We start from the raw sequence: 13,993 nt of genomic DNA, 5'->3' as shown, positions 1-13,993 counted from the left end.
GAGCTTTACCGGAAACGTCCGAGAAGATGCATTTGCAAAGCTGGTATGAACAAAGATTGGTTTTAGTCTGACGTCAGTGCGTGCTAAATATTGCTGCGAAATCGAAATTAATAAATCATTTTCAGACCCACTTTTAAATTAAAAGTAAATAAACCATCTACTGTGTATTTTTTGCATTAATTGACACACGCCTTCCAGAGAACCTATCACCTCAATGTACAGTTGTTGATTAGTTCATTCATGAAACTGATCGATCTCTATATATCCTCTTTTACTTAATTTTTCCTATCCAATCAATCACTACTACCGATCAATGTAGTGCAGCATATCAATTACAAAGGGCGTCTTTATTTGGATAACGTGTTCCAAGAACGCTGTAGTATGGGAAAAAATGATCCAGAGTAAAAGGGAAATCTACGAAGTTTGGTCTTAAGTATTAGACTATTGCATTATGAAATTTGCATACTAATTAATCCAAGCATGAAAATGGGAGTTCCTTAGTATACAAGATCTCTTAGTATACAAGATCTCTCCCATTACTTCAAAGTATACCTCAGATATATTCATAATTTGCAAATATTGGAATGTTCACCCTCACCCACCACTGCTAATCAATTGCGTAGACTATAAAATATTAACGATCTCCGATCAGCAATGTTTGGTAACTCTAAATTATCAGGAATTTTTAATCCGTACCATAAATCTGCCTTTCATATACAGTGTTAATATTACGCCAAGCATTCAATTAACTGCTTGGCTTTGTGGCTCTATGGAGACTTACAACTACCGAGAGGAAAAGGGGTTCGAACCAGCGTTGCAACAATACAACCTTTTTTTTTTCTAATTTGATCTCAACTCGTATACGTTATTTATTCCATTATATTAACCGTAAAATACATGGATACCATCAAAAATTCTTCTTATTTTATGTCATTAAAAACGTTTGAAGGATATATAACATTTTTAGGATGAAAAAAAAAATACTTTGAGGCTGACGATCAAAGACCCTTAAAAAGTTGATTTATAGCAATAAATTTAACAAGGCATGGGGAAAATTCCTTTACCTAACATAGTTACGTTGGCAATCAAAACACGTGGAACCCAAGACTGGTTTATTTCAATTTTCTTCATGTACAAGACATGGACACGTGCCAAAGAAACCAATCAGTGGCAACTAAAATATATAACAAATACTCCATTCCAATGAAACATCGTAAACAACAGAGAAATGGCAAACAAAGCTCGGTAAAACGTATTTATAATTATGCCTCATTAGACTACCTACAGGGCTCTCAGGATGGGTACAATTATATATTACGTCACAAGTACCTTACTTTAACAAAACACGTGTATCAATACAATACTGTCTAGTTCTCAGTGAAAAAAAATAAAGCTGACGAGACAATAGTTCATGCACATCTCAGTCAAGAATAGTAAAACTGATTTATAAAATTTGAACTTTTCATGAACTTTTGCTGCCCTTCATTTCAGGAGCCAAACCCTCTGTTCGGAGTGAAACTCAACACAGCTGCAGCATTAAAGTGGCACGGTGACTCAAAATAGATGTTTTGCTTTTTGACTATGACAACAGAAATAAAGAGCTACTCGAGATTTCATCCGGAAATTGCACATGTAAACAAACCGATTTGTTTTGGACATTGGTTTAGTGTCACGTGATTGCGATTTCTGTCTAAAAATAGTTACAAGGGGATTGACACACTGAAAAAAGAATTTGAATTAGAAGCTATTCGATGACTGTGGTAAAAAATATGCAATTATAGAAAATGCATGTTAATAAATATATAGATCTTGAAGACATCATGTTTCAATAAGAGGTTTCTCGCTCATGATGTATGCCACGCTGCAGTATTTACATCCCCTGCGCTTGCGTGGCTATGAAGCGGAAAGAAAACTCAATATTTTTGTGTTGGCCCAACGCTAATTCTATTTTTCTCTTTTTAATTTATTTTTTTTTCAACACCGTAATTTTTCAAGTTTAGTTTTCATATGATATATGAAATATGTGGAAATCGAGAAAAAATTCGATATTTGCTGAATCATGAGCTTGAGCGTCACCATGCCCCTTTAAATTATTGCGTCTGGCCAATTCAAATTAACATCTATTTCTATGAGTACATGTTTCTTTTTAAAATCTAACGTCTAACCAGGGCGGAAAAATTAAAATGTTTTTTCCATTTTGTCTTAATATGGTCTGTCACCTATGATATTGTAATAAACAATATCTAATTAGTTGAAGTTTTGATTTTCTTCTATTAAAATGACCCCAGTCTATTAGTATGACGCAAAAACAACCTTATCCATATTAATACAGCTAATATGTGATAAACGTTGGAACTTTGATTGTATCACAAGTTTCAATCAGAATTTTCCCCTGAATGAAGTCTTGAAGCATAGTTACAATGAATACCATATTTTTTTCATCAAGTTCAGGTACATAAATATTTCAATTATTTTTCATAACTTTCTACAACCGAAAGCAATTGAGAAAATATACTTAAAATGGCTAAAACCCTAAGGTGACATCATATTTAACATCAACAAGTTCAGACTTAAAAAAAAATTTAAAAATACACTGTACATAATTTTGAAGCGAAATTGTTCATAATGGCATAAAATCTTCACAACAAATACTGTTAATAACAACAACTAATCAAAGAATCTTTGTGAAAGCTGGGAATACAGTCATCATTTCCACTCGTCCACTCCTGGGGGTGCAGGTTGTGTTTTTGGAGGAAGAGGTCTGTGTTCCGATGGCATCCCTTTCCCCTGGGGTGGGGCATCACCTGTAGATGAGGATGTCACCCCCGGAGGAGGGACAGGTTTGGGTAAATCGGTCCCCTTTTTCTGGTGCTGCCCCCCATGCCCCTCCTCTCTGTTCCCCCTATCCCCCACGTCATCCCTTCCATGATGATGCCGATCCCTGTCGTGGTGCCGAGATTTCTTGGAGTGCGAAGACTGATCGGGACTGTGTCCGTGCCGCTTTTTCCGCCTTTGATCATGTGATCTGTAGTCTTGGTCCTCTGTATACTCCAGTCGGCCGTCCCGGGAATAGTCCCTCGACCGGTACTCATCTTCCCGGCCTCGGGGGCGGTGTCGGAAATCTCTGTCTTCTGCCATCCCATGGGGCCCGCTCGAGTCCTTTTTGTGTCTGTGATCCACATCCTGAGCCCAGGGGGGTGGGAATTTCTGTCGGTTCCCAGTCCACGTTCTTTGTCTTTCATCAACATCCTCCCCATGTCTTCAATAAAGATAAGAAAAAACTACATGTATTTGTCAACTTTGTCAAAAGTGAAATGTACCTGAAAATATTAGAGGAAATCTCATGGTTAACACATGGACGTTGGAATCATTTTGATCTAAATGGGGGATGTACATGGGTAAAAACAAATTCCTAGTTCCTGGGAACATATTCTCATTGATAAGTATTTCAGTTAGAAAAACAGCCCACATTCAAATAAACATGAAAACAGAGTTCATCCCAGGATGAGCGAGCATCCACAAACATTCTTCTGCCTGCAGTCAAGATGATAAAAGTGAGATCTCTTTATAGTCATACAAATAGATTTAAATGTGTGAAATGCTTAAATCAGGAGGGAGAGAAAAACAAACTCCATTCAAGTTCAATGCTTAAAGACACCAATGACACTTAAATAGGGTGCAATGACATAAAATGTAAGTGTATCAAAGTGTTTTGTATGACTTTTACATATTGTGCAGGCTATAAGACTTTTAGTACTGTTGCCAATGTGTACTTGATTATAAACATGTTTCCTAGAGACCCGTTTTGAAGGATGCCAAAGGTCAACAAGTTAATCATCAGATCTTCTTTAAAGCTTAACACTACTCCTATAAAGGGCACTATCCGCCAAATTTTTCTTTCATCACTGCTATCACTTCAACCCCTATATAAGCCTCAGAGCTCATAACAGTTCAAATTATTATTCTGTAATGGTCTCACTTAAATTGCTGTGCAACTCAGTCGTGGTGAAATTATCAAATTTTTATGCACTTTTTAACACCAGGAGAATACCAACACCAAATATACAGCTTCATGCATTATTTACAAACAGAAGATGCACATTAAATAAAATATAAATGCACAAAATCTAAGACCAAGAAAGGAATACCACAAGTCATCCACGAGTTTCAGGTGTACAATCCAGTGTAGTAAAATCAAAGGGTTTATACACCTGTGTGATGGTGCCTATTGCGGAATTCGGCTTTAATTTTCATTTATGATTTTTAAGCCATTGTTGAACTGTTGTTTAGTAAAGAAATATTTTCTCTGCATAATTAGGCTTCTTAAAAATTTGAATATTTTCCTATAATTTTACCCAAAGCCCTTCCTGTAAAGGTAAAGAATGTCTCAAAATGGCCACGACCATCCAGTGCTCAACATCTTAAAACCACAAACAACCATAAACAACCACAAACAACCATAAACAACCACAAACAACCACAAACAACCATAAACAACCACAAACAACCACAATGCCCGATGTCTGGATTTCACAACAGTAAATAAGTAAACATCTTAAGGTGGAATAACCAATTGAAAAAAGTTCACTCAAATTAAATGTAAATTGTTTGATTATGAAAGACATAATGATAAATGAATTATACATATGTCAAACAAGCGAAAAATTTGCATTTTGGGGATAAAAAAATGAATATCTAAAAAGATCAATTAAGTACGTAACAACAAAATCCCCAGCGGGATTCGAACTTCGTATGTATGGATCACAAGCCCGACACTTTATCCACTCGGCTATGAGGTAAGTTATAAGTTGCAGACGAAAAAATCCTTTTAATAAAACAAAATGTCGTTTCGATCAGAGGTCAGCCATTTTATGACGATGTATTATTCCACCTTAAAATATTTCAGCGTCATTCTAGTGACTTCATTCCAGACACATGTACTGGGAATTATACATACTGCCAAGCCTGCCGTAACTTTGCCAAGATTATCATTTGTCACATTTTCATGCAGAAAGTTTATGCAAAATGGATCTGATGATATTTGTTGAACCCAATTAAAAATGTCAAGCAGGTACTTGATTTTGACTGACAAATATTTGTTAGACCTAAACTGATATTCTCTCATCTTCTATCAAAAGGATATAAAAAAAAAAATTTCTTCTTGAAAATTCAGCAAAAAAGATATGTTTGCTTTTTGAAAGGACATCTAGGGTACTGTAATATCTTTAAGGTGAAGAACCTTTATGTTTTGCTTCAAATCAACTGATAAAGTATGCACAAGAAATACATGCATTTTTATGAATTCTATATAAGAAATACTGTAGATTCGTTATAAAAATCATAAGGAATAAATATCCACATAAAATAGCAAGAAGAAATGGATTTTAAAATCTTGGTTTTATTTTTCAGACAGTTAAGAACTAATAAAAGTCTAACAAAAAATTGGTGCTGGTGATTTTATATTCCCCAGATTTGATACAAAACAGCGGAACCACTGAGTTAAGCACTCCCGTAAAATAAAGAAATTAACAGTATCTAGATTCCAAACAGAGAAGTTGCCATTACCTAAAGTCTCTGTCTCTGAAGTCTTGGTCCTGTAATGGTAAGGTCAGTGCCTCATCAGCCAAACTGTTGTCTTCCCACGGTGGCTTACCTGTAAAGCCTGGTAAAACAATGAACTACTTATAGAAGAAATGCAAATACAAGCTTTGGTAACCAAAAAGGATCATTGTTACTGTATACAGGGTTATTTTTGCCCTTCTACATTTGCAGCCAGTTTTGCTTGAATTCGCCCAGACACAGTTTTGTGATTCGCTCAGCCTTACATTGAAGGAAAAAGGAGCAAAAATAAAACAGGAGTGAATATTTCCCTGTATACAGTATTCTAGAATGCATATGCAAAGTACATGTAATTATGCATAATAATTAATACATGAATGAGCACACTTTGTATATTAGGTTATACCTGGGTGCTTCTTTGGTTGATGCCCTTGGTTTTCAGCATGCTGCACATTAGAAGGTCCCTGAAAAGGTGGTGGACCCTCACGGCCTGGACCCATAGGCATGGTTAAAGGCATCGAAGTAGGAGGCATACCCTGAAGGGGTACAGGAGGAGGCCCCATATGGGGCATACTTGATAAGGGAGGAGGAGGACAAGACATTGGAGGAGGGGGACCAGACAAGGGAGGAGGGGGACAATTCAAAGGGGGAGGGGGACCAGACATAGAAGGCATTGGGACGATGGGCAAGGATGGAGGTCCCTGCATGTTCTGGCCACTGGGTGGCATGGAGGGTAGATTGGGGGGAGGAACCCCTGTGGGAGGGGGCACACCGGTTGGGGGAGGGACATTTGGAGTGAGGGGCAAAGGAGGTAAGGGAGGTGGGGGCATGTTCATTTGATGAACTATATCATATTCCAGTTTTTGATAAGTTGCTTCCAGTATAGCTTTGCCCACTGGATTGGTTGGCGTAAGAACAATTTCAGGTGGAAGTTTGGGTGCCTTCTTTTTCTTCTTTTTACTTTTATTACCCTCTTTAATTTCTTCTTCTGGTTCGTGTTCTGGGAGAGGTGGTGGAGGTTCAGATGGCAAGGGAGGTAACTCTGAATCAGGCGGGGGTGGAGCTCCATCGGGTTTCTCTACACCAATAGGTGGAGGCGGTGGAGGCATTAACTCTCTATCTGTTTTGTCTGAAAATATAAATTTAAATCCAACTCATTTACTGGGTAAGATCTCAACCCACCAAAAATTGACTTTTTAATATGTGCCAAAATATTAAACATACATCAGATTTTGTTTAGAGGAACAGACAAGCCCCATTGTGTTACATCACCTGATGCTTAGAGAGCAGCAAAACATTTTAAAAGTTATTTGTCATCAAGGGGTTTGTATTGTTGCAAAACAGTTCATCAGACGTATCATAAATCAAATGAATTCCTAGTTTTCAACAAATGAATATGATGCCCTCATTTAAACAAGTGGAACTGTTAACATATAATAAACAAATACTGAGAAATCGTTTTTATTCATGGGTGTCAATGTTCATGGGTAGTCAAACATTTCTTGGTTCGTGGGGATGTAATTTCGTTGGTAACAAGTTCTATTTCGTATATAGATATTAGAAAAAATGCTTGTATATACGTTTGTGGGGATGTAAATTCGTAGGCAAAAGTAACCCAAGAAAGCCACGAACATTGATCCCCAACGAACGATGATGATTCCACATTAGCTGTTTTATTTCTGGGACAAAGGATATTGTTAATATTTTTAGCCTTTGTACATATTAATAAATGTTATATATATTTGTTTACATTTACCACTTGATTCTGTGTTTCCCTTTCCTTCGGTGCCTTCACCAGATCCACTAGGGGACCGTTTTCCTGGCTTGCTCCTGTGGGGAGCTTTACTGGAGTCTTCGCCATCACTGTCTGAATCTCCATAGTCAAAGTCCAAGAGAGACACATTAAATGTGTTCTTTTTCCCTTTTGGTGCCTCCGCCTCCTCTTCCACCACCTCTTCTGACTGTGTGGATGACAACTGTCCAGATGATGTGGAATATGAATCCACCACTTCTGTATCTTTAGTGTCTTTTTCACTACTATCTTTAATATTGCTCATGAAATTGTAGTTTGCACTGGGCATAATGGAAAAAAGAGATTTGAGAGCCTCTGGCATCTCTGATGGGTTCACAGGTTTACTACTTTCCTCTAATGGAGTATCTTGCATTGAAATAGAAGGATTTTCCACATAGAAGTTTGGTGGTTGTACATTCTTTTCCACACTTGTAATAGTTTCTCCACTAATCCTACTGGACACCGGAGGCCGGGTGCCAATCCTCATGTCCACATCCTGCCCTGAATTCATCTCCACCATTGAAAAATCAGCTTGTGCTATGCTAGTCACTGTAATGTCTGATGAAATGGTTGAAGTCTTAATCACAGTCACTGAGTCACTAGGAGCTGTTGAGATAAGGCTTGGAGACACCACAACTTTCTTTTCACTGGATGACTGCACCACTGTATCAGATTTCAGTGGTGTACTTGTGGTGGGAGATTCTGTGGTGGAAGCCGCAGTCTGGGAAGCAGACGGCAAAGAACCTGTCTTGGCGGCAACTTTTGCAACTGGAATTAATGCCTTAGATGCAGCACTTATGGCATATATGGCAGACACTAGCGTTCTTGCTGTCAGTTTTGCCACTTCTTTCTTCTCCAGCAGTTTTTTCTGCTCCTCCACTTTGGATGTGAGGTCCAGAAGAAACCGCCTCTTTTCCTGTGTTGACTTGAGCGTTGCCAATGCTGCCACTGTAAGAGCTGTAGACTCTGCTGGACTATTGCACTTTGAGATCCTCCCTATAAGTTCTGTTACAGTGGTTACTGAGGGCTTATCCTGCGATTTTTTATCTTCCCTATCCGACTTTGCCTTCTTGTAAGGGAGCTGAGAGTCGTCTTCAGGATCATATGGAATATCATCTGCAGATGATTTACTATCGTGATCTGAAAAAAATATTACATATTGCGGTTTCAACACGTCTATAAGCGACAAATTCTAATGCTTAAAAATCCAGCTTATTGTGCCCATTCCTTTACCATGCTCATCATCTACAAGCCCCGCCCCTTTTCCATAGGCCTTTACGATGGGGTCACTTTTCTCCATCAAGGCTCCAGGATTGGTGGGGACTCTGGGGGTACCACCCCCTGACACAGGAGTACTTGTTTCAGACGAGGACGAGTCATTACGTGACTTGTTAGTAGATCTGGACGAATCTGTTAAATAACAAAGTGCCAGTCAGTGTACAAAGTTCCATACTTACATGTCCGTTTACCCATATATACCATGCAAAGCACAACTACATGTACGTACCAGGCCAAAACAAGTACATGTACTACATAAATCAGAGAGATTACCTTTCGATGAGCTCCGTGAGCTAGAGGGAGTGTACGATTTGCCACTGCTGTGTTTGCTGCGATGGTGGTCGTAATCGTGCTTGGATTTCTTGCTGTCGTGGTGATGATCGTGGTCACTGTGCCGTTTTTGTTTTTGTTTGACGATGATTGCCAACAGCATATGAGGGCGGTTATCTTCTAGCCCTATTATACAAATAGTGCAAGATTATGAATCTCGTGCATAAAAATTTAATTAATATACAAATGTACTGGTAGTCCAGTTGTCATCCAATACATTTTGAGTTTTGATTCTCTTGAAAAAAAAATTCTGTCTATTTTAAACAACATTTTGTTCCAAAAAAGCCATAGACCTTAAAGTAAGGACGACCAGAGCATGATATTGTATTGCGTATTAATGTATTATAAGTGAATGAACCATGTAAGTGCACTTGAATGGTGACGATAAGTAAACTATCTAAGTGGCATTCCACTGTATGCCCTAAAAATACCCAAAGTATTTAAGTATTTGCACTGTATGAAACCATAATAAAAATAATAAACAATGTTTCAAAAAAACAGGGGTAAATGACTGCAAATTTAATGACACATGGGATGTCGCTTACCTGAGCTAACAAAGGAATGATTAGGGAAGGGTAATAATTACCTTGATCATTAAAAGAGGGGAGTATTAAGGGGTAATATTTACCTGGGTCATCAAAATTGAATAAGTATGTAAGGATGATATTCACATGGAGTGTTTAACAAGATTGATGGTAATCTTAACTGAGGCATCAAAAGGGATGGAACAAGAGCTTGAAATTTACCTGGACTGTTGAAAATAATGATTATTGAGGGGTAATATTTACATGGGCTGTCACAGGGAATGAGTATTGAGGGGTAATATTTACCTAAGCTTTCAAAACGGAGTGAATTTGCAGGGGTAATATTTAACTTGGCCATCAAAAGAGGTACGCATGTAGAAGTAAAATTTACCTTGGTTATCAAAGGGGTAAATTCAGAGGTGTAACTTTTACCTGGGCCATCAAAGGGGGTAAGTATGGAGGGGTAATTTTTACCTGGGCCATCAAAGGGGGTAAATTCAGAGGGTTAATTTTTACCTGGGCCATCAAAGGGGGTAAGTATGGAGGGGTAATTTTTACCTGGGCCATCAAAAGGGGTAAATACAGGGGGTAATTTTTACCTGGGCCATCAAAAGGGGTAAGTATGGAGGGGTAATTTTTACCTGGGCCATCAAAAGGGATAAGTATGGAGGGGTAATTTTTTACCTGGGCCATCAAAGGGGGTAAATTCAGAGGAGTAATTTTTACCTGGGCCATCAAAAGGGGTAAGTATGGAGGGGTAATTTTTACCTGGGCCATCAAAAGCAGTAAATATGGGGGGAATTTTTACCTGGGTCATCAAAAGGGGTGAGTATGGAGGGTAAATGTTTACCTGGGCCATCAAAAGGGGTGAGTATGGCAGGGATCTGGCTGTGGGAGGCCAGGGGGAGGATGTAGAAGTCCTTGATGTGCTTGGCTTTGTTGCCCACCACCCCACAGCGGGCCCGGCTATTCAGGTAGGAGTACAGGTTGATGTAGCTCGTCTTCTCCTCGTCTCCCCCAGGAATAAACCGCAATATCACAATATCCTACACAAAAACACAAATAAAACCACTCATTCTGCAGGTAAAACGTAAAGTCAGTAAAATATGCATTATCAGCATATTACTGTACAAATTGAGTACTAGTATATTAAATAAGTTTATAATATATCTACACTTGACAGTCATTTATGTCAAATTCATTTCTAACAAATTTTTTTTACATGAAAATTTATTTTCCCTAGGACATATAGTGACATATGACCGCCAGCTATGTGTATTTCTGTGCCAGCATACTCCATACATGTACAAGGTTACTTTTGCCCCATGTAAAACCCACCCTTCTACACTTGCAAAGAGTTTCACCTCGTCTTGAATTTGCCCATACCAGTTGTAATAAAAATATAATAATTTTAGACACTGGAATTCACCCAGTCGCCCACTGATAAGAATAAAACATGGACGAATATTTTCCTGTTTACAGTTGTTTAATATGGATGACGTATTGCTTCTTCTATTTATTTCTCAATAAACTATCCATGAGATTTGTTATACCGGTATAAACCCTAAATATTTCTGATGATACAATGAACAAACCTAGGCAGTGATACACATACTTCTTTTTAACTGATCTTGTATGAAAATTTTCATTCAAATAAAATTTTCATGAACAAATCTCATACTTTTGATCCAATTTTCTTCATTTTGGCCAAGTAATCCCAGATCTGCTCTGGTCCAATTCTCCCACAGACATGGATAGTATCAGGCAAATCCTGAAAATCACATACAGCAATACAAAAATAGCATGATGGGAAATGGCTTTATAGGAAAATCAAAAATACAAAACACAAATCAGCATTGAGGTACATATTATTGTATTTCCTGTTTATCATGAAATGACAAATCTCTTATGTAAATCACCAGATGCTGTTTTTAACAAATATCCAGCCTCCGCTTTTTACATAAATCATATAGATTAAAATATGACCAATACTGGAATCATTTATGAAGCATGAATACAATGAATACTAAAAGAATTTTTTTGGGAATAATTCAATTTGCTTCAATTTAGGCTTCTTTACAGCTTTCCCCAAAAAAATATGGCTATCAGAAATTTAAAAACCATGATATTTTTGTCATTTTAGTAGAAAATAACATTTTCATAGAAAAAAATTTCAGCATGAAAGTTGCAGCTCATATTGCTTTAAGAACCTTATAAATAGCTTAAGAAGTATCTTATTCATAATATATACATAGCATATACAGTGAACATAGCTGGAAGGGCAGGCAAAATGCCCATGATAGTTCTCTCCATAAAGAACCTCATAGATACATGATAACATTTACGCATTTCTCACATCCACGTAGGAAACAACCGGTCCAGACAATCAAATATCTGCTTTTCTCTAGTTCTTCACTACAACTGCAAAAATCTTAACAGTAATTAACAGTAATTAACGGTAATTAACAGGAGGTCCGTGACAAGCAGCACTTACCAGTTTGTCCGCCAGCCCAGACACGGGATAGGCTGTAGTGACAAACTTCGCCACATCCTGCATCTGAATGAAACCTTTCCACAGCTGAGGCCCAGAGGGGGTAAACTTTGGCTTCTCCAGCCCAGACTGAAGCGCAGAGTCTGGAGACCTGAACGCCAAAATATCAAACAAGAGTCATTCACCATTCAATTATTAAGACTTCCAGTGTTATCTACCGTATAAATTTTTTAACATACATAGACGTTAACTTTTTTTCATACACAGGACTTTAAAGTGTAATTCACATTTTATTTTTGAATGCATACAGAAGTATTGAACTTTTTCCCATCTTATTTTTGAACATGTCCAGAAATAGTGAGCTTGGGACTTCAAATGGAATGTACATTCTATCTTTATATATTGCATAGGGACTTAAAATGGTATGTACATCTATTTTTATATATTGCATTGGGACTTCAAATGGAATGTACATCTTATTTTAAATATTGCGTTGGGACTTCAAATGGAATGTACATTTTATTTTTATATATTCTATTTTTATATATTCTATTACCTAACAGTGACCGTAGAGTCCACATGGGGAACCTCAGCCTTCGCTTTCTGAATTGCCTTCAGTACTTCTTTTACAACCATCTCTGCTTTCTTCTGTTGCTCTTCTGTTTTCTTCTGTGGCTTTTTCTCTTTCTCTCTTATATTCTACAAATATTTCAAACTGGACTCAATTTCCATTTTTATCAACAAAATGTACAAGCGAGGTTTTTATCTTTCTCTTTTATATTCCACAAATATTGCAAAATGGACTCAGTTTCCACTTTTATCAACTAAAAGTACAAGCACAGTTTCAGTAAGTTATCAAGTAAACAATGTAAAAATATCTTTGAAAGAGATAAACTTGAATTATAATCAAAATTTTCACACACCTGGTTTTTAAATCTAATGTATCTGACGTACATCACATTAGCAGCTTTTTTTTGTTTGTTTGACTTGTTAACTAGATTTATCTTCAAAATGGTTTTATTCACCTTTAGGTTAAGATTCTACTAGAGCCTATCCTTAGAGACTGTAATTAAAGTTTACCTTTGGGGACTCCTCCAAAGACACCTGCTTTGCTACTGTCACCTCCTTCTTCGGTGTGGACTCGTCCACTGGAGGGGCAACTTTTCCTGTGCAGATCTTACAGTTGAGGTCAAATACATGGAGCTTATGCTGACCAGTGGTGTCAACAATAACGTCCGAGGACTCCGCATTATTCTCCTCCTCCTGGGACACCTCTGGTTTCTTCTCTCTGCCTACCCCTTTATCCTGGAAAATTCAATGAAAATGTAAATATGTCATCAGACGCCACGGGCAGTGTAAAATTAGGTCATCTGGATATATGAAAGAACATTCCACCTCAAAAATTAAAATAAATGTTATCGTTTATACATGTATTAAAATCTAGTTAAGTCATATCATCATAAAACTTAATAAATCAAAAGCGTTAATCTGTTTTTATGTTATATGTGTATATCAATATTTTTTTTCTGTACAGACATCAATGCAACATTGATGAGATCTGATTATTAAGGGGGCTCCATGGTCAACAAATTAACCATAAGAGCTGCCTTAAATTTTCAATAATGGCTTGTAAAGCTATAAACTACAACATATTATTTAGTGAAGAAAAATTCCAATAATCATATCTTAAAAATTTGAACATTTCTCTATTTAGCTATACAGAGCTCTTCTTTTCAAGAAGATTAATAGCATCAGAAAATGGCCACAACCATTCAGCCTTCTTAACCATAAAAATAACACACCGTCCATTTTCCAGTAACAAGTTACAAAGTACCTCCAGAGTGCTGAGATCTTCGTCCATGTCAATCTCTCCCTTGTGAGTTTTCTTCACTATATGTTGTCCCTCCAACATGTGTTCCTTCTCCACTGCCTCGATCATCTCTAGTTGCTGTCAATAGAAAGCATCAGTTCTAACCAACATTCTTCCTCAAATTTTGGTTACTCGAGGTTGTTTAGTAT

General features: G+C 37.4%; 1 protein-coding gene across 1 annotated transcript in view; it reads right to left on the bottom strand.

Moving 5' to 3' along the window:
- Nucleotides 1-1,097: 1,097 nt before the first annotated feature.
- LOC105347948 (death-inducer obliterator 1) overlaps nucleotides 1,098-13,993 on the bottom strand; it is a 32,405-nt gene continuing 19,509 nt past the window's right edge. Inside the window, exons 19-30 of the mRNA XM_066084408.1 lie at nucleotides 13,809-13,922; nucleotides 13,055-13,279; nucleotides 12,531-12,673; nucleotides 11,978-12,125; nucleotides 11,165-11,254; nucleotides 10,334-10,529; nucleotides 8,903-9,085; nucleotides 8,585-8,761; nucleotides 7,310-8,491; nucleotides 5,966-6,688; nucleotides 5,566-5,662; nucleotides 1,098-3,259 (exon numbers count right to left, since the gene is read on the bottom strand). Coding sequence (XP_065940480.1) covers nucleotides 2,707-3,259; nucleotides 5,566-5,662; nucleotides 5,966-6,688; nucleotides 7,310-8,491; nucleotides 8,585-8,761; nucleotides 8,903-9,085; nucleotides 10,334-10,529; nucleotides 11,165-11,254; nucleotides 11,978-12,125; nucleotides 12,531-12,673; nucleotides 13,055-13,279; nucleotides 13,809-13,922 — 3,831 coding nt within the window. The 3' untranslated portion in view covers nucleotides 1,098-2,706. The remainder of the gene's footprint in view (nucleotides 3,260-5,565; nucleotides 5,663-5,965; nucleotides 6,689-7,309; nucleotides 8,492-8,584; nucleotides 8,762-8,902; nucleotides 9,086-10,333; nucleotides 10,530-11,164; nucleotides 11,255-11,977; nucleotides 12,126-12,530; nucleotides 12,674-13,054; nucleotides 13,280-13,808; nucleotides 13,923-13,993) is intronic.

The sequence above is a fragment of the Magallana gigas genome, chromosome 5, assembly GCF_963853765.1.
Source record: "Magallana gigas chromosome 5, xbMagGiga1.1, whole genome shotgun sequence".
Lineage (NCBI taxonomy): Eukaryota > Metazoa > Mollusca > Bivalvia > Ostreida > Ostreidae > Magallana > Magallana gigas.
Note: the sequence above shows the minus strand (reverse complement) of the source record. Positions and strands in the feature narration are given on the sequence as shown.